Source organism: Armigeres subalbatus, chromosome 2, assembly GCF_024139115.2.
Source record: "Armigeres subalbatus isolate Guangzhou_Male chromosome 2, GZ_Asu_2, whole genome shotgun sequence".
NCBI lineage: Eukaryota > Metazoa > Arthropoda > Insecta > Diptera > Culicidae > Armigeres > Armigeres subalbatus.
The window spans coordinates 224,467,492-224,490,047 of record NC_085140.1 but is presented as its reverse complement, the minus strand read 5'-3'; the positions used below and the strand labels follow the sequence as shown (position 1 = coordinate 224,490,047).

Here is a 22,556-nt window from a genome sequence, read left to right as displayed (position 1 = left end):
TTGGCCGCTGCTCAGTAAACCCTCTGCTGGTGTGATTTTCGCGGATGTACCGCTGGAACTAACGAATGCCACAATTTCTCGCTGCCTTCCCCCTTGAAAGAGTTATCGGCCATAGTTCTTATCAGAATTGATTACTAGGAAGGCAGACGATCGAAGAGCTAGTTAGTCCTCTAAATTAATGATTTCGTGTGTGTTACTTCTACGTGAAGTTAAACGATTTACAATGATATGGAAATGCTAATATCATCTTCCAAACTTGGACGTACATGTTCATGATAGCATTAGAGGCGAAAGTATAGAATTGATAGTTCCGTTAGGATACGGCAGGCATGAAGAATGTTTTTATAGAAGTCGATTTGAAAGCGAGCGGAGGGCAATACGAAGGCCAATACGAGGGCACACGAAATCATTAATTTAGTGTACTACCCTTGATGGGGGCATCCATCAATTAAGCTGTTATTGGTCGACGGTACAGCAGCAGTGCCTTTCTCTGCTTTGTTCTCTCCGAGGCAGCCAAGTTGGTTGCGACGAGACGGACGCAATGAGAAAACAGAACTGTGCAATAAAAATCCTATTCGACTAAATGCTGATGTCATATTAGAAATTTGGGGACAGTACTCATCGATAGCAAATCCTTCCGCACGCGATGGCATATGAGCAAGTCAAACCACCTTCCTTTTGCCAGTGGAGATATATCAGCTTCCACACTGATATTCTTCCCTCCCCCTTCATACGGGAGCTTGGCAGAAGGAAGGTCGTGCGATATGTGCCATCACAAATATTGCCCTCCGCTCGCTTTCAAATCGACTTCTATAAAAACATTCTTCATGCCTGCCGTATCCTAACGGAACTATCAATTCTATACTTTCGCCTCTAATGCTATCATGAACATGTACGTCCAAGTTTGGAAGATGATATTAGCATTTCCATATCATAGTTAGTCCTGTTTGAGTTTTAATAGCAGAAGGGTTTCTGAGTCCGGCATTGTTGATGCTGGGGATCAATCGGTTGGCTGCTCCGTTGCTGTGAAAAGCTTGCGTTGGCGTGTGTAGTTAACAATCACCTTTCAAACAATTGTGACACAAACGTTTACTTGAGACGAGTTGCTGCTGTTAATGTAACGAGAGTCGATTGAACTTTGCACATTTCATTAGGAGATGCTCCTGATTGCAGGACGGACATTTGTTTCCCTGATTCGAAGTGGATGCATACACACTTAATTTTATTTACCGGGATCTCAGCAATTTGTTCAACTTTTACCGAGATTCGCACAGCCGAGCCCCAGCAAACATGTTTTTCGCCGAGATATCTGTCAAAGTTGCTGAAAATCAGCAAATAATTTGCCGAAACCCAGCTAACAAACCTCATTTTTGACGGGATATCAGTTTTTTATTTTGCTTTTTTGAGAACATGGTTGTTCTCAGACGAAGTTGAAGGTGGGGAATGATGATTTACGAGAATAGATTCGAGAACTCTCATTCTGCGCTGTAGAAATTCATTTAGACAATCGTAGTTCGGCTGGTTGTTGGTCGATGCATAATCCTCTTGGTGCATAGAAGATGCTCCAGCATACTGCTCCAGGACCCAGTTGGTTCTCCTAGTTGGCAAAAAGTTTTTGTATGGCGCTGAAATTCGTCTACCAGCGCATGCAGCCACGTAGCAGTCTCCTTTCGTATCGAAGCGATGTCGAATAACGCCTGCAGGTGTCGCTTCTTCAACAGATAATCGTTCGCATACCTTTAGACGAGCGTTTGCCAAGCCAGATTGTAATTTGCAGAACTGATCGCGATGGATTCGATCAGCTGGGCCGCCTCACTTTTTAGAGCTGCCCGTAGGTAGTGGAATTATTAGCAATAGATGGTAGAGCAATCGTTGGAAGTTTATACCCGGAGAGAGCGGAAGAGTTGGAAGAGTTTTGAGGAACATGGGCTTGCTGATTGACTAGGAAGTCTAGATTCCAGATCAGCTGTTATCCAGCTTTCCACGCTCGGTAATGGCGGCTTGTCGGTGTGTAAAAATCAATCGGTCACTGTACTTTTTGACACTAGCTGGAGGAAAACTCACTGGCGACAAGGTCTTTTTTCTCTTCCCCTCACCCAGGAACGTCAGTGAGCTTTCCTCCAGCTAGTGTCAAACAGTACAGTGACCGATTGATTTTTACACGGCGACAAGCCGCCATTATCGAGCGTGGAAAGCTGGATCACGAATAGCCGAGGCTCGAAATTGGCTCGGATGTCAGCGTGTGCTTGCCTACCTTCGTCCTTCGTGCCTTCTAGTTGACCTTGTGCAGAGACCTTAGGTGCAGAGACCCTAATTTATTTATAAGACCCAAAGACCCAAAGTTATTTGTAAAATTCACCAAACCCCAGTTATTTGTCACATTTTCACGACCAGGGCCATCCGCTCTGGTCATAAACACATAAGAAGCGCGACACAGACATAATAAAACATAGACATATAATAAAACGTGACAAAGCGTTGAGCTTTGTCGAGCTTTATTATAGGAGAAGCTTTTGTTTTTCTTTGTCGCGTGACATTGGCTTAGTTAGTACAACAACGCGCATGTTGTGTGTATAGTATAACGGTAGGTAGGGCTAGCATGTAAGTTATAAATAAGGCTAAAGATGCAATAAAGAACTGAGTGGTGTTTTAATTTTTATTCGAAAATCCAGTGCCGCCGCGCGGCCCACCGGCGGGGATCGTCGCCCCGTCGGAAGAGGTCTGTTCACTTGTACTTCCTCCAAAGTGCTCCACATGCTGTTGAGATACTCCAACCGAAGTGGTACTTGCGTCCTATCCCGTTGCTCGTCGTACGATGATACAAACGCCTCTGCCTGACCCAACGCTGCGATAATCGTTGCCCTCCGAGAAAGCAGCGTAGCTTTATGCTGCCTTGGCTCCATGCTCGGGAATGGAAAGACGATTTGTGGTACAAAGGAACCACTGTAGACCCGGAGAGAAAAAAATAAGCGCTTGGAATGGTACTCACCGATTCCAAGGCAAGTAAATGTTTTGAATTTTAAATGAAGCTGCTTATCTGGACAGGAACTGGTGCAAAGTTCCGAAGAAATTCCGTAGATGTCGTTACTGAGCGTCTAGCTTAGCGGAAGTAAAGATGTTGCGGTCATGAACTTTCCTAAGAGGTCCAACCGATCCAGCTGGATGATGGTCGTATCCTGACTTAGTTAACAATCGATCCGTAGATGCTTCGAGAATGGCGTTGGAACCGCCGGAACGCAATGGCGGTATACGATGACGTTTTATACTCGGACGAGTGTGCCCAAAACGGCTGGGCAGTAACGGAAGTCGTCCGGTCCGGGGATAAAGTGAAAAATATGCATGCAAGACAAAAAACAGGAATCTTAAGGGTACCTGTGAGGCCCAGAAAGCTTATCGGACAGGCAATTACCTTGCGGCCGATTATTCGTGCCTTGTATTATATACACTTGATTATGGCGTCAACAAAATGGCAGCGCCCAGTGCATCGTCCCACGTGCTCCAATGGATGCTGGATCCAAGACGGTGTCGACGATCCTAGTCACGGCACCAATTTTATGTAGGCGCTTACCTAGAAATCCTACGTTGTGTTTGGTCGGTAATCGATGAAATGACAGTAGCCAATAAAATTTAACTTCTTCACCAACAGATGTCTCACAGAAAAACTTTATTCACCAACTCATAAAAGCACACTACAAATTGACTTCTAACTAGATCGCTTTATTGTACTGGTTGTTTTTGCATGCACTACTGAAATCGAACTAACTTACTCTGGCGGGGTGACGTATTAGCTAAACTAGGTTCGGAGAATAGGTTCATATACTAGTTGCCAGTTTAATCAGGCTAAAATCTAATAATCGTTTTGGAAACTGTTTTAACCTAGATGCGTGTCACGGATAAAGCAAAATCGCATGCAAATGATGTTCAAACGGTACAAGTGTGATGCTTATGTTTATCATTGCGTCAACAGAAGGTGAAGAAAAGTAAAAGACGCAGCAAGCTGAAAAAAGTGGTAGCGTTTAAAAAAGAAATTTTTATTGCCCGCCCATATCTGTCTGTCTCTCAACATATTAACAAGTTTTTATTGCCCAACATAGGTACCTGTTATTATTTCGCCTCTCAACATATGTATTCACAAGTTTTTTTAGAGATCCTATGGAAAATGTTAGAAATTTCGAAGCAACAAAGTTTCAAACAAATATGACTCTGATAGTTTATCGCTTTACTGTTGTTTTGTAATATATTATTTATTTTGCAGTTTGCCCGGTAATTATTTTACAATGCACGGCGATAATACGATTTTACAGATCAAACTGTAAGTTCGACTACTGAAACTCCGTCAAATCATTTTGGACTTACAGTTTGTTCGGTATGATTTTACTGATATTCGGTAAAATTAATCTTGTTAATCGAATTTCTTTGGTTTACCGTAGTTTTTCGTCAAACAAAGAATTACCTAACAGCGAAATCTATTTTAAGTGTGTGTGGCGAAGTTGAAACTCACATGCCAGAAAATTTGTTATACACACATTGTATGTATTTTCGGATTCGGATTTTATTTTCTTTCGAGCATTCAATGGCGTTGTTTCCATGTTACAGCGACGTCAATTCCTTCCAAATGTTGCAAATGTAAACTATCAAGCTGACCTTGCATATACTGTATTTTGACATATTAATTTACATGAATTGATTTTCAATTGGTATTGATGACTTTGATATCGGTTGGTTTTATTGATACTTATGATACTATGTGATATCGATTTGCCCGTCTATCGCCTAAAGACACCTTTGAGCAAAATGTTTAAACCAGTTACAAAGAGGAACTCAATATATAGAGGAAATGGCGGCTTCATCATGTGTTGACCAAATATGTTCTGGTATTTAAGACCAATTAAGCTCAAATTAGGCTAGAATAGTTTTGCATATCAAATATTGTTATGGCCGAATCAAAATCAAAATTTGCAAAAGCTGTCATTTCCCCCATGTAAAAAATAAAGACAAATAACGTGTATATTGCATGCGACATCACTCTAGTATTCTGTGAATTTATCTAATCTAATGACATTTTTTTTTCTAATTTCAAGCGAGAAAATGTTCCTTTTCCTGATCAGAGCCTTTTTCTAGTTTTGAAGTATTATTTTTTAGAACCGAATTCCTTCGACTTTCCTGACATTTCTGAGGTATTAAGCTTCCTTTTCTTCTGTTTGATATACTACGTGACGAAAGCTCCAGTGACAAGGATAATGACACACGTATCACAGCAAATAAAAGCAGCAGTGTTCCTCCGACTAGAAGAATGAAATAAACAATCCGGTCAAAAATCCACAGGTAGTTCAAATAAAATAAGAATCTATTCCGCAAATTTTTTGGAAGTTGAAGCATTGTCTGGAAAACAAAAACAAATATATAAGAATTCTGTGTTATATGCGATTTTTGTTTATTCCTGGAATTAGTATAGAACATGATGCATAGGATGTGTTTTACCTTTTATTATAGGGTCTGTTCACAAATTACGTAACGCAAAAATCCGAGTTTTTGACCCCCTCCCTCCCCCTCGTAACAAAAGGTAACAGTTTTGGAACCCCCTCCCTCCCCCATGTAACGCGTAACTATGAAAATTTTAAAGGCAGATTTTTTTTCCTTCTCTGAAGCATTTGGGTTTTGGTATTTTTTTAACACTGTTAGAATAGGGAAGGCACGTGATCAAAAATCAAGGATATCAAGAATGCAGCTAGTAGGAACGAAAATAGAATTTGCGATCATAACCATTTACATAGTTTTGCGGAACTGCGGTGTAAAGAAATACAATATTCGCTTGGTATTTTTACGCATATCAGTCCTGCTATGTCAGCATGTTTGATTTCGATAATGACTAATATACGATAACGATAAACAGCAATTACTTCAATCAGTGATTAAAAAAAGAAATTCAAATAAATTTGTATTCGCGTTATGCGTAACATTTGGTAGTACCCACCCCCTCCCCCACCTTTTAGTGTAACAAAGTATAACACAAGTTGAACCTCCCCCCTCCCCCCAGAAGCGTTACGTAATTTGTGAACAGACCCATACTTGATTGATTCAAATTTTTACTTTTTCGTCGCCACATTCCTCTTGAATTTTTAGATAATTTGGCTGTTATTTGACTGAACACGCGCAGTTAGAAGTTTGTATAAAAATTACTATGAAACAAGTAATTTTGAAAGTAAATCGTTCCGAAACGTTGCCTGCCAAGCTTGTTAAATATATGTACCCGTTAGCAACATATTGTAGAACGATTTGATGCTTGCAAGAAAAGTTATTAAGGAAACACTGAATTGTGAAAATTCAATTTAGCACGTAATAGCTTATTCAGATTACGACATTGATTATATTAATTAACGGGCACATGAGTGGCGATTTCCATAGACAGTTTCATTCAAACTTCCAATGACGCATGCATAGTCAAATTGCAACCTAATTAGAGGATTATTAAAATGGCACATACAATCCGGGAGCAAAAAACAATATTTGAATTGAAAATATTGTGAATTCAACCATACTTCAGATGTTCGTACAGCTCTTTTAAGAACTCATCAAGGTATATGAAAAATTGTAAGATGCTCATGCATTTTATGTAAAGACCTTGCAGATTTTCTTACAATACATGTATTTTTCTATATAAAATTTTTACAATTTCGTATATACTCAGTTTTTTTAGATCTTGTAGGTTCTTATACAGAATTGTAAGAAAATCCTACATCGGATGACTGGGTATATTTATTCTAATATGTCATACAGCAGTGATTTCCAGCATTTTGGGCGATGTTTTTCAAAAATTGTTTCTCACACCATAAAAATAAGCTTACATTCAAGGAGGATATTAAATGCTTAACATGATAATATGTTAATATATGATAATAAATGTTAATATATGATAATCACTTTGCATCTTAGCCTAAAATGACCTGAATTTCCAAATAATGAATTTTTTTTGTATACGATATACACCCAGGTTTTTTTTACACGGTTTGGTTTTGGTCGTTTGAGACCTTCAGCGTCAATGAAATAATGAGTTAACCCCACGAAAAAATTCACAAAAAATCAAAGAAAATTCAGGTGGTATTTAAAAAACTGTGAAAGTTCGGGTTAACCGGGAAATTAATGAATTCCAACCGTGTAAAAAAGCCTGGGTGTATATAATTATTTCCGGGGGTGTATTACGAACACTTATTCGTACATTCGCTTCAAAAACAAACTTTGTATACAGTACCAAATTTTCAAAAAGACTTATCCAGTCATTTTTTAACCAGGCCGCCACCAAAATCAAACAGGGCTAATTCACGATGAAATACAAGTCATGACAATTCAAATCGTGTACATTCATTTTAATTAAACTGAAATTAAACCTTTTCGGGTTTGTTATTAGATCTATTGTAGCGTTTCCCGTATCCTTAGTGTTTAAGTGCATGCCGAATTACTTCATTACTATTGAGAAGCAATGCAGTATCGGTTTTTATACAGTTGTTGTTATGTTTTCTCAAGAGCACCATTACAAGGTCCCGCTATTTAAACACTTCACAGAGAGCGATCCCATTGAAGGTGCGCCCCTTATCAATAGGAAACCAATCCTTTCTTGAGAAAACAGAACAGTCATACTGTTTTTGGCTATGCATCGGATCCCTAGCCAGTAGCCACATCCTTGTCTTGCTTCGAGAATATCACCAGTAAAACACTTATTTCAAGCTTGAGAATTTGTTCAGTAATAAGAACTTCCGTGTGTTCCTCTCACTACCATTGTTCATCAGTTCATAAAGAGTTAGTACGTATTTAAACCCCTAACTCGTTTTTTACTGCATTCAGTTCAGCCTAGGACCGGGTACCACTGGCGGAGACAGAGGTGGGGCACCACATGATGCAATCACACCATTGTTCTCATAGGCTATTGTTCTTGCGCTAAGCGGTGCCCCACCAAATAACAATAGCTGGCGCTGCCAGTGCCGGGTACCCAGTTTTTTTAAGTAATTGCTTGAAAAGTTGCTTCCGCTGCATACAGCTTAGCCTCAAACAAGAGGAATTCGAGTCTTTCAACTGTCTGCAAGGTAACATTAATTATGTTTTATTTCTAAGACTGCTGTTGGTAGCGGGGACTAAATACGATGAATCCTTAAATACCACAACTTATTGCCCTAGCGGAGCAAGGAAGCGAGCAGTTGCATCAATCAATTCACCACATTATCCAGAAAATATGGGAGGATGAAGAACTGCCTGCTGGCTGATTGGATGGCCTTATATGATGCCCAATCTATAAGAAAGAGCAGAGACTAGAGTGTGCCAATTACAGAGGGATCACCCTTCTGAAATCGGCGTACAAAATCCTGTCGCGTATCCTGTTTAACAGACTGAGACTGCTTAAGGAGTCCTTCATCGGCGAATACCAGACAGGTTTTCGTTTGGGTCGATCAACGACGGATCAGATGTTTAGCCTGCGGATGATCCTGATCGGATGATTTGTATATCGATCGCAGAGCAGTAGTGGAGGCTTTTGTCGCACTGAAGAGGGAGACGGCGAGGATAGGCTTAACCATTAACTCTACCAAGACAAAGTACATGGTGGAGATAGGGGAAGACCTAGTGGTGTTGGTGCTGAGGAACATCGCCCAAGACCGACGATTATGGATCTCTACTGGAGCCAGGGATAGGTGTATCGACTCTTTAGCCAACCAGGTACCCAGGTAGATATAGCCCTAGTTAGAAAAAATGATTAAGCTAAGGCTCTGTTTGGCAGGTCTCACACCGTAACACACTACGTCAAAGTGATCTACCGTGTTACGGAAAATTACACCTAAAGGTGACATTTCGATAATTATCGAATAACCCTGATCGCAGAGCAAAATTACTTTTGACAGATATCGAATCATTTCTCATCGATGTTTTATTGTAATTGCTGGATAGCACCAGCCATTCTGATGAGCGGGTGATTTTTTAATTTTTGAACTGTCACTTTTAAGTTTAATTCTCCAAATGAGACAGACTCTAAACAAGATTTTGGTGAAAATAAGTTCTGAATTTGTTTATTTTTGGTTTTGTGTGAAGATATTTTTATGTACGAAAGTTAATTGCATCGTAAGAGCAAAATACTACAAAGTATTTTCAATTCTCATGAATAATTGAAATAATTATCTAAGGATTTACTTTCATCGAAAAAATCAATAAAAGAATCGTCCGGAGTAATATTACCGAATTCCGCACAATTTTCAACAGAATCCTCAGTATATACTTAACCAAAGCCGTGTAGTAATGAATTACCAACTGTGGCTGGTTTTCAACTCGTCGCTGCCAGCATTCAGGCGCTAAAAACATCGTACATGCAAGTTCATGCGTAAACAGTAGCATGAAGTTTACCGCCATACATTTGTATGGCTAAATACGTCTATCGCGAATTTTCTCGGAAGTATGACTTTTTTTGAAAAACTATTCGGTACCTCCCTGCATAAGGTGTCCGCTACTACGCGTACCAAATATTTTGTTGGTAAAAGTGTATAATTTCTAGAAATTTATTCTTACACTGCCAAAAATATCTATAAAAGATATATGTGTGGCCGTTATAAATTTTTGCAATAGCTCCACCCTAATATAATCGATATAGAACCACACATAAATTAAATAATTGCTAATTCGAGACCACACATAAAGTTTATTTGGATATATATTTTATTAGTAGTTCGCGTGGCGAATGGTTATGTGTGCGCTGATATACATCATAAGTTAAATCTATGGATTTTTGCCAATAAATATGTGTGGATTTTTAGTAGTGTAGATACCTTTCACCATACAGATTTTAGGCACATTCTAACTGGGCAGGTAATTCTTTGTTACCGATCAGCTCAGGGATTTTAATATTTTGCCACCGGACATGGAGAATTGAGACCTTGGTCTCAGTAAATAGTTGAAGTGCTACCGAGAGCTCAGCTGTTGAGAAATTGGAAATTTAATTACCAAGCTAGTCAAACAGAATTAGGTGTGAAGGCCATAGCACTATATACTAATCGACTAAGCTCGACGAACTGCGATAATGTACATGCGTATACATGTTTGTATGTGTGTGTATTCTATTTTTGAACACGAAAAAACTCACACATGTTTTTGACACTTATCTTGTCTTCGGTTTGTTCACAAGAAGTTGTATTCGACGGGTAATGCTATCCTATTATTTGCTACTAAAAATGGGCCAGATCAGACTAGGGCTCCAAGTTCATTGCTTAAATACTAGGGGTAACTGAGGTAATATACACCTCGGGGAAAACGACCTTTTGTCATTTTTAGCGCTGTTCCAGGAATATTTTTTAGAATGTTTACTTCTGGATTGGTGGTTCGAGATCCGAAGTACCTACATGCGCTGTAGTGAATATTTTGGAAAACTGCCGAAAATGTACTAAAAAATGCCAAAGGGTCGTTTTGCCCCGGGAGTGCATATTACCCCCGTTTCCCCTTCTTTTATAAAGCATGATAAAAAAAAGCATTGCTGCCGGGGTTTGTTTTGATCATACCGTACGGAATGATTTTGAGGTCAATATAAGTTTTTATACTTTTGGTTGGTAGACATATTTCTGAGCATTCCTTCAGGTTATTACTTGCTATAAAAATGCAGTTTTATTGTACGAGAAACATTTAAGGAACAAAACGCACACAATGCTGACGATAACTGCACTAGAGCTAATCTTTGAATTATAGGTTAACCAAGTAAACAGAATTACAGAAACAAATTCGATAAAATTTAATATAAAAGCAAACATAAATTTCACATAACAAGAAATATAATACTTACTATTTCAAACCATAAAGTCGGTATAACAATATTAGCGAAGCGTTCACATTCTGCCATATTCGATATATCTCCCATTGCCATATTTATTTGAAACTTTACAGATAGTTGCAGGGGCAGTCCAGAAATCTGAAAAAAATAACAGGTTGGATTAGTGTTTCACACAATCACACGGGAGTAATAACTATTCTGTCAACTTTAGCTAAGCCTAATTTCATTGGCGTAAATAAGGGGGGGCTAGGGGGGGCTTAGCCCTCCCTAGAAAAAAATTAGCCCTCCCTAGGATTTGATAAGTTAGTTAGCAGTGATATCAGTTTTCAACATATAGCATAATGAATTACCGAAAAAGTTTGAAGACTAAAGAGTTATCTCTCATATTCACTCTATCATACTTAATGAAATGAGTGGAAGAAAAATTAGCTTGTTTCTGAATTCAGAGAAAGATTCCCATCAGCATCCGAGAAGGATTCTCATCAGAATCCGAGAAGAATTCTCACTTCAATCTCTAAAGAATTCTTTTCGGATTCATCGAAGTATTCCAATCCTAATCCAGAAGAATTCCTACTGGATTCTTTCCAGTATTATTAAGCAATACCCTTGGGAATCTGTGAAAAATGCCCTTCCATGGAGGATTTGCTTTAGAATCTCTCGTTGATTTGCTCCGGAATATCTCCAGATTCGTTTTAAGATTGGTTTAGGAATTCCTTGACAAATCAGAATCCTTCGGTGATTTGCTTCGTAATCCTTTGAAGATTTAATTCGGAGTCTCTCGACGTTTTGCAAATGATCTGCGTTGGGATCTCTAGACCAGAGCTTCCCAAACTTTTGGGTATGCGACCCTCCTATCAAAATTCTATATGTCTCGCGACCCACCTATGAAAAAATGCATTTTACCAAGTAGTATTAAGCATTAATTGAATCAGAGTGTCATCTGTTTCGGCAAGTTTTACAAAAATATTCACGTTACCTTAATGTACAAATGCAAAAAATGACAAACATGATATTGTTTGTCAAAATGTTTTTATTTTACTTCATTAAGGGGACAGCTTTTAGGCATAAATGTTTTCTAAAATAGCGTGGTGATGAATATATTTTAAATAAAATGCGATTTGAACTTAAAATTATGTTCCTGAAAAAATGATCAAAAGGTTCGGCATTCGAGCTGCAATTAATATTTGTTCTACGCGACCCACCAACAATCCGCTCGCGACCCCCCTGGGGGTCGGGACCCACAGTTTGGGAAACCATGCTCTAGACGATAAAGAATCCGGCTGACGATTAGCTTCGGAATCCCGCGAAGAATCGCTTCAAAATCATTCGACGTTTCGTTTCGGAATACATCGACTGTTTGCTTCCGAATTTCTCATAGATTTTGTTCAGAGTCCCTTAACGATTTTTTTCGACGATTCGCTTCGAAATCCTTTGATGATTTGCATCGGAATCCCTCAACGATTTGCTTCAACATCCTTGGAGGATTCCCTTCAGGATCGCTGGAGGATTCTTTTCGGAATAACTGAAAGATTAATTCGGAGTCGCTCGACGATTTGCTTCGAAGTCCTTCTACGGATTGCTTCGGAATCCTTCGACGATATGCGTCTTCATCCCTGGAACATTGCTCATGAAATACCTGGGACCATCATATTGGAATTCCTGGAGGGTTTTCGACGAAATCTCTGGAATATTCCCCTTCAAATTCCTGAAATATTCCCGTCGAAATTCCTGGAGGGTGAAGGATTCCTGGTGCATTCTCGTCGGAATCCTTGAAATTTTTCCGTTGAAATTCCTGAAACATTCCCTCCGAAATCTCTGGTGGATTCCCTTCATGATTCCTGGAGGCTCCCATTGGTATTCTTGAAGGATTCATGTCGAAATATCTAGAGATTCCCGTCGGAGTCCCTGGAACATTCCAGTCAGCATCACTACAGGATTCTCATCAGAATTCTTGGAAGATTCTCGGCAGAATCCATGGAAAGTTGCACTATTTTTTTTCATTTGAGATAGATAGAATATTTATGAAGTATGCAAATATATCCACTGCCTGACGCTAGTCGAGCGCAATTAAACATAGACTGTGAGTTGTTGCTCACACGTGCACACGTGCACGTGCTTGAGAAAAGAGAATAATATGAATGAGTGTGATGGATCCACAATTGCCTTAGGTGTTTGGACTGCATTTGTCACATAACCGCTGATAACTTGATGAGATATTAAAATGTTCGAGAATTTTCAAAAAAGAAGGTCAATTTCGAGAAAAAATATAAAGGGGCTATAGCCCCCCCTAGGCATCCGAGGTAGTTACGCCAATGCCTAATTTAATAAGTCTCAGGGTATACAGACAACAAGGTAGGCTTTATGTGGAGAATGACACTGAAGACCAAAAATATGTGTTTTCTTGGAGGAGAATATTTATGAAATATGCAAAAATATCCACTGCCTACCGGTGAGAATCGAACCCTCACATCTCAGTATAAGGCATTTTATGAGACAAATCGAAACAGCTGTTTTTCTCGTGTTTATCTACTTTGACAATTGGGAGCTCAGTGCGAAGAGAAATCTCTTGTTTCGGACAACAGAACAATCGTGCGATCTCCCGAAATATTGTGTTCTGCATTGCGCGGCCGGTAATACATTTAATCAATATCTTGGCTGTGCATATGCACAGCACAACCTTTAAGTGGTCTTGTTGTGTAGGGGTTATCACGCCTATCTAGAGAGTAGGAGGTTGAAGGTTCGAGTCCATCCAAGACACGTGGATTCTTTTTCGCAAATTTAATATCACTTTGTCCATTTCGAAACATGTACTGTGCATATGCACAGCCAAGATATTTAACAAAAAAATGGTTTTCGTACGGCCGAGTTGCCGAATAACATGCAATTGATTGACATTTAATCAGTTCAGTGAGTGTTTTCTCGTGTTTCAGATTCTCCAGTAAGCAGAGCGATCGGCCGGTCGTCGAAATTTAGTTTTGCTTTGTGCGGAAAGCACAAAGGCCGGCGCTGATATTGCTTATTTTTGGGTCACCAGTTCTTACAAATTGAAGATGATGTTAGTCCAAAACTTCATCTATTGGTTCTCTGTGTAGTTACAGCTGGCCTGGCAATAACGGAGGAACAACCGTGGGCGGTCAATCATGTTCATGCTCAAGCTCTGTTTATCTACTTTGACAATTAGTGGGAGCCCGTTTGTTTGGTTATTTCTCGCTGAACATTCCAATAGGCTGCAACATTAGTTCTACCTGTTTTACTTTTCGGTTACTAGGGTTTTAGAACAAAGTTTTTCATGCGATTTTCAATACGTGTCGCTAGATTGTTCATACCATTGCATTCTAACCATAAATTTCTGAAAAAAAAAACACGAATGAAAAGTAAACCGTTACAATCATTAGTATGTGTTCGGACCTAACGGAATGTTCACGGAGAATCATACCAAAACAAAACATTAAATGTAAACAATCGGGACATCGTAAAACCAGAGTCTATTATATATAGAGTTACGCAAAGAGTGAAGCCAAATCTACCTATTGAACTGTCAAACCGTCTACCTATCGAGCAAAGTAAACAAATGATTGTTGGTAAGGCGGAAGTATTGTTATCGCCTGACGATTATTATGGCGAATTGAAACTCATGAATTGAAATGTATTAGATTTGTTCTAGAAACAGCTTCAAAAAACTTCAATACACCCCCCAATAAAGTTGCAACAAGAAACTCACGTGTTTGCACTCTGTAGGTGACTTTGGTTATCGAATTAAAAAGCTTTAGAAGTGATCACTCCCGTGAAGTCACTTGAAGGGTTGAACAAAAATTAAAGTTTTCAACATAATAACAAGAGCATCATTCAGAATAAGAGTAAGAAGATCCTCTTTGCACAACTCTATATAATAGACTCTGCGTAAAACCTGAGACGAGACCTGCAAAGACGCTGCTTCTTTTCTTTTGTTTTGACACTTGTTCTTCTTTTCATCACAGATGACCATCGAGTTTCAACTGTTTACTTGACTGTTTCACCTAAGCCCCAGGTGGACCCTTCTGAGCACAATAAAATTGTATCCAATTCACGAAATAGTTAATTCATTTTCATAAGGATTTTTATACCGGGAACAAAACACAGGTTTATTACTGATTATTAACAAGCTAAACGGAAGGTTTGGAATACTCGTTAAAGTAAAAAAGTCTTGGTAAAACAAAAATGATGTGGAATATTTTATTTGGGATACCAATACTTTCACTCAAAAAGCTGCTGGTTGCACCTGACAGTTCGTGACAGCAGTTGACTGGCAGCAGCTGAAGTAACATTTTTTCCTCTTTGCAGGTCTCGTCTCAGCGTAAAACGTCTCATAAAATACCTTAGATGGATGCTCTACCTCTATGGTACACGGTTAGAAAAAAAAGTACCTAGGTACTTTTCACTCAAATCGGGGGTTTCGTGTGGGAATCCAAAATTAAGTAAATTTTTGTTGAAATTACGTAAAATTTACTTAATATTCAGTCAAATATACCTAAAGGTAAATTTTACTTAACTTTTATAAACCTGAGATTACTTAACGTTGGGTTCCCACTTTTTACCTTTTTTATATCTTTATTAGAGTGATTTTTCAGTAAATTAAAGAGTTCATCACTATAGAATAAAGAAGGTGAGGTTTGGATGAAACCTCCCTTTGCGCCCAACCAAGGGGTCGCACCGAGGACATTTAACGAACATGGTATTTTACTATAATCGGTTCCGGTACATGCTTTTGCTTATACTAACAGAGGTCCTGTTACCGTCTGTTTAGTTCTTGATTATATATCTAAAGACCAAAGATAATTTAATGACCTACAGAGAGGGATTTCTATGTCTGCTGTTCGAGTTTTGGTAACTTAGCTTCAGTCAAAAAGGGATTAATCTGATTACATCGTTAATAGAGATGGTATATCTTAAGAGAAACTATGATACTAACCAGTGGCGTAGCCAGAAAATTGGTTTGGGGGTGGGGGGGTGTTTCAGAATATTTATTGTTTTGGAAAAAAAAATGTTCTAAAAATTTTGTCTCTGGGGGGGGGGGGTTTTAGGTCCAAAACCACCCCCGTGGCTACGCCACTGATACTAACCATAATCGGCAGTTTTGGTGGAGAGGTACAATATTTTCCCCTAAAACTATTAAAACCCGCGTCTCTGATTTATGCATGTCTATTATCTTGCTGATGCAGATGGGTGAGATAAATAATTTGTCTTTCGATTTCACTCGTTCTTTATCTACCTATTGTTTGCGGTGATATCGTTGTAGAGCCAGATATAGGAAAAGAAACGAAGGTGATAGTGTGTCGTGTCGGTGGCTAACAAAATGTGTTACATGGGCTCCGGCGGAATACGGCCGGGGGTTGTGTCTGTTTAATGTTCATGTTGAGGTATGCGGCTTAAGGTGGCTTGTCCGTCAAAGGATGTAGACTGGTGTTGTGGGGGTAGTCGGTTATTGGTCCAATCAGTTTTGGTTCTTCCTTCGTGCTGGTCTCACAGTAATAATGTTTTTGGTTGGTTGCAGTTTCTATCAGTTTGTGATTTTTCAGTTGGAGTTTCTTTTATGCTGGTATTATGGTGGTGACGTTCACGTTAAGGTGGGAAAACTGAAGGTGTTCTTTTTGGTGTTTTCTGTTTTGAAGAAAAGCTTTTGGATGAAATCAATGCTGCTTTTCGCTGGAAATTTGTGGGCCGTTTCTCGGGTTGGAAGGTCTTGTGCTGAAGGGGGAGCGATGTAATTAACCGGCATAACTGAGCGAAGAAAGCTGTTGAGCTGGGTGGTGAGCAGTGTTATCTGCTGATCTTGCTTAGCCACGACCGCCTTTAGTTCGGTGATCGTAGTATTCTCTTTAGGTGCAGATGGCTGAACGGGGGTGTTGAGTGCTGCGCGTAGTTCGGCAATTTCTGCATCCTTTTGGGCGAGAATCCGATTGATATCATCAGTTCATTTGATTGACAGCGTTTGGCCGTATGCCGAAAAGCCCAGCATGTGAAGCACTGCATGGGCGCAGGGTAATATGCCGGGTCCGACAACGGATATAGCCGAAATCGATAAAATTTGGCATGCTAGTACCTCTGAAAGTAATTATGATGGTTGGAGTATTCTCTTGTTTCAGCGTCGGACATACCGATAACGTCTCTACAGCTGACCACACACCGGATGGAGTTAAGACTGGGATGTTCCGTTACCGTTACCGGGGTACCATCAATAAGCGACGACATGGATAACAAGCCCTTCACCTGTCGCATATTGCGGACCTTCAGCGCATAGGATGTCCCTTGCGCTTCAGGGAATGCTCCTTCAACCTTGCCGTGGACCTGTTGCTGAACTGATTTCCGGATCGTGAAAGGGACTTTAGGTAATGAGCCACTTACCGCTGCTAAACGGAGTACATGAAGGGCACCGTGCATGTTGACTCCGTCCATATATGGAGGGAGAGTTGGACCGGGGTGGCTACCATCGATTAAGCGCGATCCACCAAGCGGTGGGTCATTCTACCAAGGGGAGTTGTCCCCGTTCATGGCTGCCGGGGATGGCAGCTGTCGCTATACGCTCTCAGTGCCGAGTGTGTAGTTACCCACGCACAGTGAGTTCCAACCGAAACTTCCCCTATTCACCCTCGATCTCTTCGTAGATCTGGAGGATCGCAATAAAGATTGGAGGATCGGTCTCTTTATTGCGGATATTCTGCTCAGCCGCTCTTACACTTCACTTTCACCAAGATTAGCGAGTCGGTCAGCAGGACCGGACTCTTATCTTCCGCCTTGTACTTAGTCCACTCAGAGAAACTATATCACCATTTTATCTACGGCCGCGAACACCTCTCCGGGAAACCGCCCACCGATGGAGGTAGGTATTCGGTGAGTATCTCTCACTTGAGTTTTTCGTGCCTCTTGCTACGGTTCAAACGCGGTCAACCAGCGGTTGGTGACCTGACGCCGGCTTCGCCACACGCACTTAGATCTTTCTTTTCTCTGCTATGCACTGCATACTAAGCATAAAACCGGCCGTCCGGTTAGACGCACGCACTAGTCTTCGCGGAATCGTGACAAGAAACGATCAGGGACACTACTAGTAAAATTAAGGACAATATACCACTTAAAATTTACAATGATATGGAAATGCTAATATCATCTTCCAAACTTGGACGTACATGTTCATGATAGCATTAGAGGCGAAAGTATAGAATTGATAGTTCCGTTAGGATACGGCAGGCATGAAGAATGTTTTTATAGAAGTCGATTTGAAAGCGAGCGGAGGGCAATATTTGTGATGGCATATATCGCACGACCTTCCTTCTGCCAAGCTCCCGTATGAAGGGGGAGGGAAGAATATCAGTGTGGAAGCTGATATATCTCCACTGTGGATGATTTCAAAAATTCTTTAAAAATTACATGTTGGTCTTTTTCTACATTGCGGTAGTCGAATAGGTTGCTCGTTAACTATAGATTCGTAAATATTACGTCAATTGTGCTAAACTTATGTTGTTTTGTTTTTATCACAATAAAAACAAACTACCGCAATAATAGGACGCAGGTGCCTATCGTTGCGACATTTTTTCAAGGTCAGTCCTATTGTTGCGGTATTGAATGCAATTCTTATGGAAATGGATACCACAACAACAGGACCTTAGCACTACCGCAATGATAGGCTCAAAGGATTCCAATTTTTAATGAAAAATGTTGACTTTTCATAATTTTGAACGGAATTTTGTCAAACAAAAGGTGTTCTAGTCGTTAATTCGATGAGTTTTAGCGTATCCACAATTGTTTTTAATAGCCTATTCAGATTACGCCATTAATAACATAATAATTGGCGTTTCAGGGTAAATACGCTTTATGATGTCATTATTTACGTAATATTCCATACATTTTGCGCTGTCAAAAGATACCCGCTAAAAAGAATTTATTACGAACAATTATTACGAGAGAGCTTTCGTTCTAACTGGAATGCAGGGAGAAATTCAACAAAACAAAGCTGACAAGCGTCACGCTCTCTTTGCCAGAGAGAAAATTCTCTCTGTTTTCATTTCGTTTCGTAGTTGACAGTCATGCTCTTTCTGTCGCAGCAGGGTCGAATGCATGTTAGATGGAAATCTTCTGAGCGCTGAAGAATAACTCGGATTGTGATGGTTTTGTGGATAGCATTTTATATGATGAAAAATAATGATGATAATTATTTATTCTCCACTTATTCAACATGAATTGTTTAAAAAACAGATGCTCTCTAGAATTAACATGAAGTATTTAACTTAAACCTAGATTTAATAGAACAAATCGAATAAATTTTCAAAGTTCAAGGGCCAATGCGGAAGACAATTTAAAACGTAGGAATGGTTGTAAAACGAATATAGTTGATGAATAAACATGATTTCTCGCTTAACTTTTCAAAAGGTCCTAAGTAACATTTTTTTCATGAATTAATTTGAGTACTGCAATCAAAAGCTTTCATGTTGTTCTATTGATTGCGCTATTCAAATTAATTCATGAAAAGATGTTACTTAGGACCTTTTGAAAAGTTAAGCGAGATTTCATAAATTGTTTCAATTCTGCTCCTTGAATAGCTTAATATACTTTGGATTTCAACATTTTTCACGTGGGACAACTGTACGATTTGAATGGGATGTATATATAAAGTAGAATAACCTTAAATAAAACATGGATTGGTAATGCATTAATTCATCCAACGGAGACGAGCCAGCCTAGGGCTGAAAGTCTCCTTAATAAAGACAAAAAAAAAAAAATTCATCCAAAATCCAGTTTAAATTATATCATATTCACACGATTCGATTTTGTTAGAAGCTGTATCATTGATTGTCGAGTAGAACGCAATGGTTCAGTTTCCATTTTTGAAAAAAAAATTAAATTGCTGAGTTACCCTTCATACATGGAGATACTGGTGGAAATACATTTTAGTTCGATAATATTTCTTGAAAATTGGTCCAATAGTCCTTTTTTATTTATTTGTGAGAATTCCCAAAAGTATCTAAATTTTTCTATCAAATCTCCGTTCGATCATAGTACAGAATCAAAATACTTTTTAAACTTAAAAATAAATTGAGGAATAGTCTGATTCCCCGAAGAACGGCGCACCCAACTAATGAATGTAGCTTCGCTCATTATTCTTAATGAGAGCTTCAAATATTCTTCGAAAATCCCTTTTCATATTTTTTTTTCGTAGAAACTTTGTTCAGAAAAAAATGTTCGATTGTCGCCACACAAATGCTTGATTTCGCAAATTAAATTCTAAAACTCTCCTTGAATTCAACCCTGTATTAGCGTGAAAATGAGGAAACATGGAAACGTCAAGATATATTATCTTGCTGCAGTCTGGATACCCTGGATACCTCGTAATAATTGGATACCCTCTCACTTAACAAAGTCATATATAGCCCAATCTGAATAGGCTATAATGCTATTATATCCAGAATGGACTATTTTAACACTACCGCAACATTAGGACATACCACAACGATAGGACGTTTTACCCTACTGATATTGTAAATGTTGCAAACTGGTGCAAGATCAATGGTATGCAAAGCCTTAACATTCACTCGTTGCCGATCTTCTATAACCTATGACTATTGTCTGAATCACACAGCGCTTCAGAGGTTTACATCGATCAAAGACCTTGGAATCGTTCTCGACAGTAAGCTTCGTTTTACGGAACATTTATCAGTTACCATCGCTAAGGCCAATGCTATGCTTGGATTCTTACGGCGGAATACAGCACAGTTCGATGCTGTCCATGCTCTCAAATCATTATATTGTGCATTAATTCGAAGCATACTGGAGTATGGAGTGCAAATCTGGGCTCCGTATCATTCCGTTCACATTGAACGCATCGAGAGAATACAAAAACGCTTCATCAACGACGCCTTGCGCCGCTTACCATGGAACGAACCATCAAACCTGCCTCCATACCGAAATCGTTGTGCTTTGATTGACGTGCAACCATTGGCAGACCGTCGAGTGATGCTTCAGAGGATGTTTATTTTCGACGTCATAACGTGCAACATCGACTGCCGTTACATCCTGGGCCCTGTAGCATAATCAGACTAATAATATTAGCTACAAGTTACAAGTTACAAGTCGATAAATTACAAGTACTTGTAATTTGCGTCGCATAATAATGTTTTGCCAACTAATAATATTAGTACTTGTATTATTAGTAAGGTTGAAATTACAAGTCCGTCAGGTTCATTTACCTGTCAAAATTCATCCGACAGTTTACTGTCAATGCGGAGGTACACAGTTTGTTTACGTTTATTTGCAAATTTGTGGATAGAATATATATTTTGACTGCGATAGGTATGCACGGAACACTCTCTGTAAATTTATTGATTCGCAGTTTAAGCCGGCTTCGTGGTATTGGCATTTTTAACCAAGCCAATGTAATGCACACTGGAGTCGTTTTTATGTGGACTTTGGGATTGACTTAACACATTTCAGTAAATTAATATATTCTCAATTTTGAGATGAATAAAGTCAACTTTGGGTAAACTAAACTCAGCTTTGGTTAATATGTTTTAAGTGGATTAAGTTAAACTAAGCGTTAGGAAACTCATTTCACTCAAAATTGGGTTATTGGTCCAAAGTACGGATTTGAGCTAAAACGACCCACTTTTGAGTTTTTTTTGGGTTTCTGTGTACCGTATAATTATATGATCTTTAGCGCTCCTCCATTTGAATACTTGATGTCAGCACTTAAAGTACTTCTACTATATCCAAAGTTATTTGAAAATTTTCATAATTCTCAGTGTTATATCGGAACGAGAAATTTATTCTTAGTGCACAGTATTTCATTATATGGTAATTTGAAGCAACTAGAATAATAGTTTCTTTCTCTGTTAAGTCGTTAAAAACAATTAAACGATGCATAATTGCTTTGCACAGCTTAAATAATAAAATAAAAGCTACTTGTAAATTAAATTACAGCACCATTCATACTTGTAAAAGAAACTACAAGCTAACGCTAATAATTTCTACTTGTATTTTCTTTATGCAACAGTAACTTGTAAATTCCACTAATATTATTAGTGCGGTTTACTTGTAATATTAGTCTTGTAAATTCATACTTGTAGATTCATTATGCAACATAAAAATACAAGTTACAAGCTACTCTACTAATATTATTAGTTAAATTTCGATTATGCTACAGGCCCCTGGAGAATGTTAGATTTCATGTACCGTCTCGTCAACTGTTATGGATCCGTGGCCACCGCACACATTACGGTCAAAATAATCCTTTGGACTTATGCTGCAGACTATTCAACGAAGTGTGTTGTTTTTTCGACTTTAATGTTACCAAATTAGTTTTTAAAAATAGGATTAAGTCAAACAATCAGTCTGTGCAATTTATATGTTGAAAACCATGTACAATAAATAAAGTATTTACATTTAACTTCTAACTTTTGAATCTATGGAGTTGGATTATAGGTATTGATATTGGTAACGACAACTTCCATGCTGTGTAGAATTATTAGCAATTTGATTATTCGAAACTTTTGGAAATAAAACTAATAATTAAATACATAATTAGAATTGCTTTGTTTCTAACTATTAAGCCCTTATCAACACAAGCAAATCTAGCGCATTTATAGATTTCTTATTGATAATAGTATTTGAAGTTAGAAATTTCTATTAATAAAATTTTCAGATTTGGGCAAAATGTGCTATTTTAGGGTAACTGTCCCGTTTTCCAAACAAAGAAATACAGCACCAATTTCGTTGCTTCTTTTTGCTAACATGCGTGCTT

General features: G+C 38.8%; 1 protein-coding gene across 5 annotated transcripts in view; it reads right to left on the bottom strand.

The window, feature by feature from the left end:
* The window catches only part of LOC134211763 (scavenger receptor class B member 1), a 305,460-nt gene that overhangs the window by 84,873 nt on the left and 198,031 nt on the right, over positions 1-22,556 (bottom strand). For 3 of the 5 annotated variants that reach the window (XM_062688976.1, XM_062688977.1, XM_062688978.1), the window contains exons 9-10: positions 10,805-10,930; positions 4,211-5,382 (exon numbers count right to left, since the gene is read on the bottom strand). In XM_062688976.1, coding sequence (XP_062544960.1) covers positions 5,077-5,382; positions 10,805-10,930 — 432 coding nt within the window. In that variant the 3' untranslated portion in view covers positions 4,211-5,076. Of the gene's footprint in view, positions 1-4,210; positions 5,383-10,804; positions 10,931-22,556 lie in introns of those variants that run through there. The other 2 variants (XM_062688979.1, XM_062688980.1) reach the window with 2 other exon arrangements.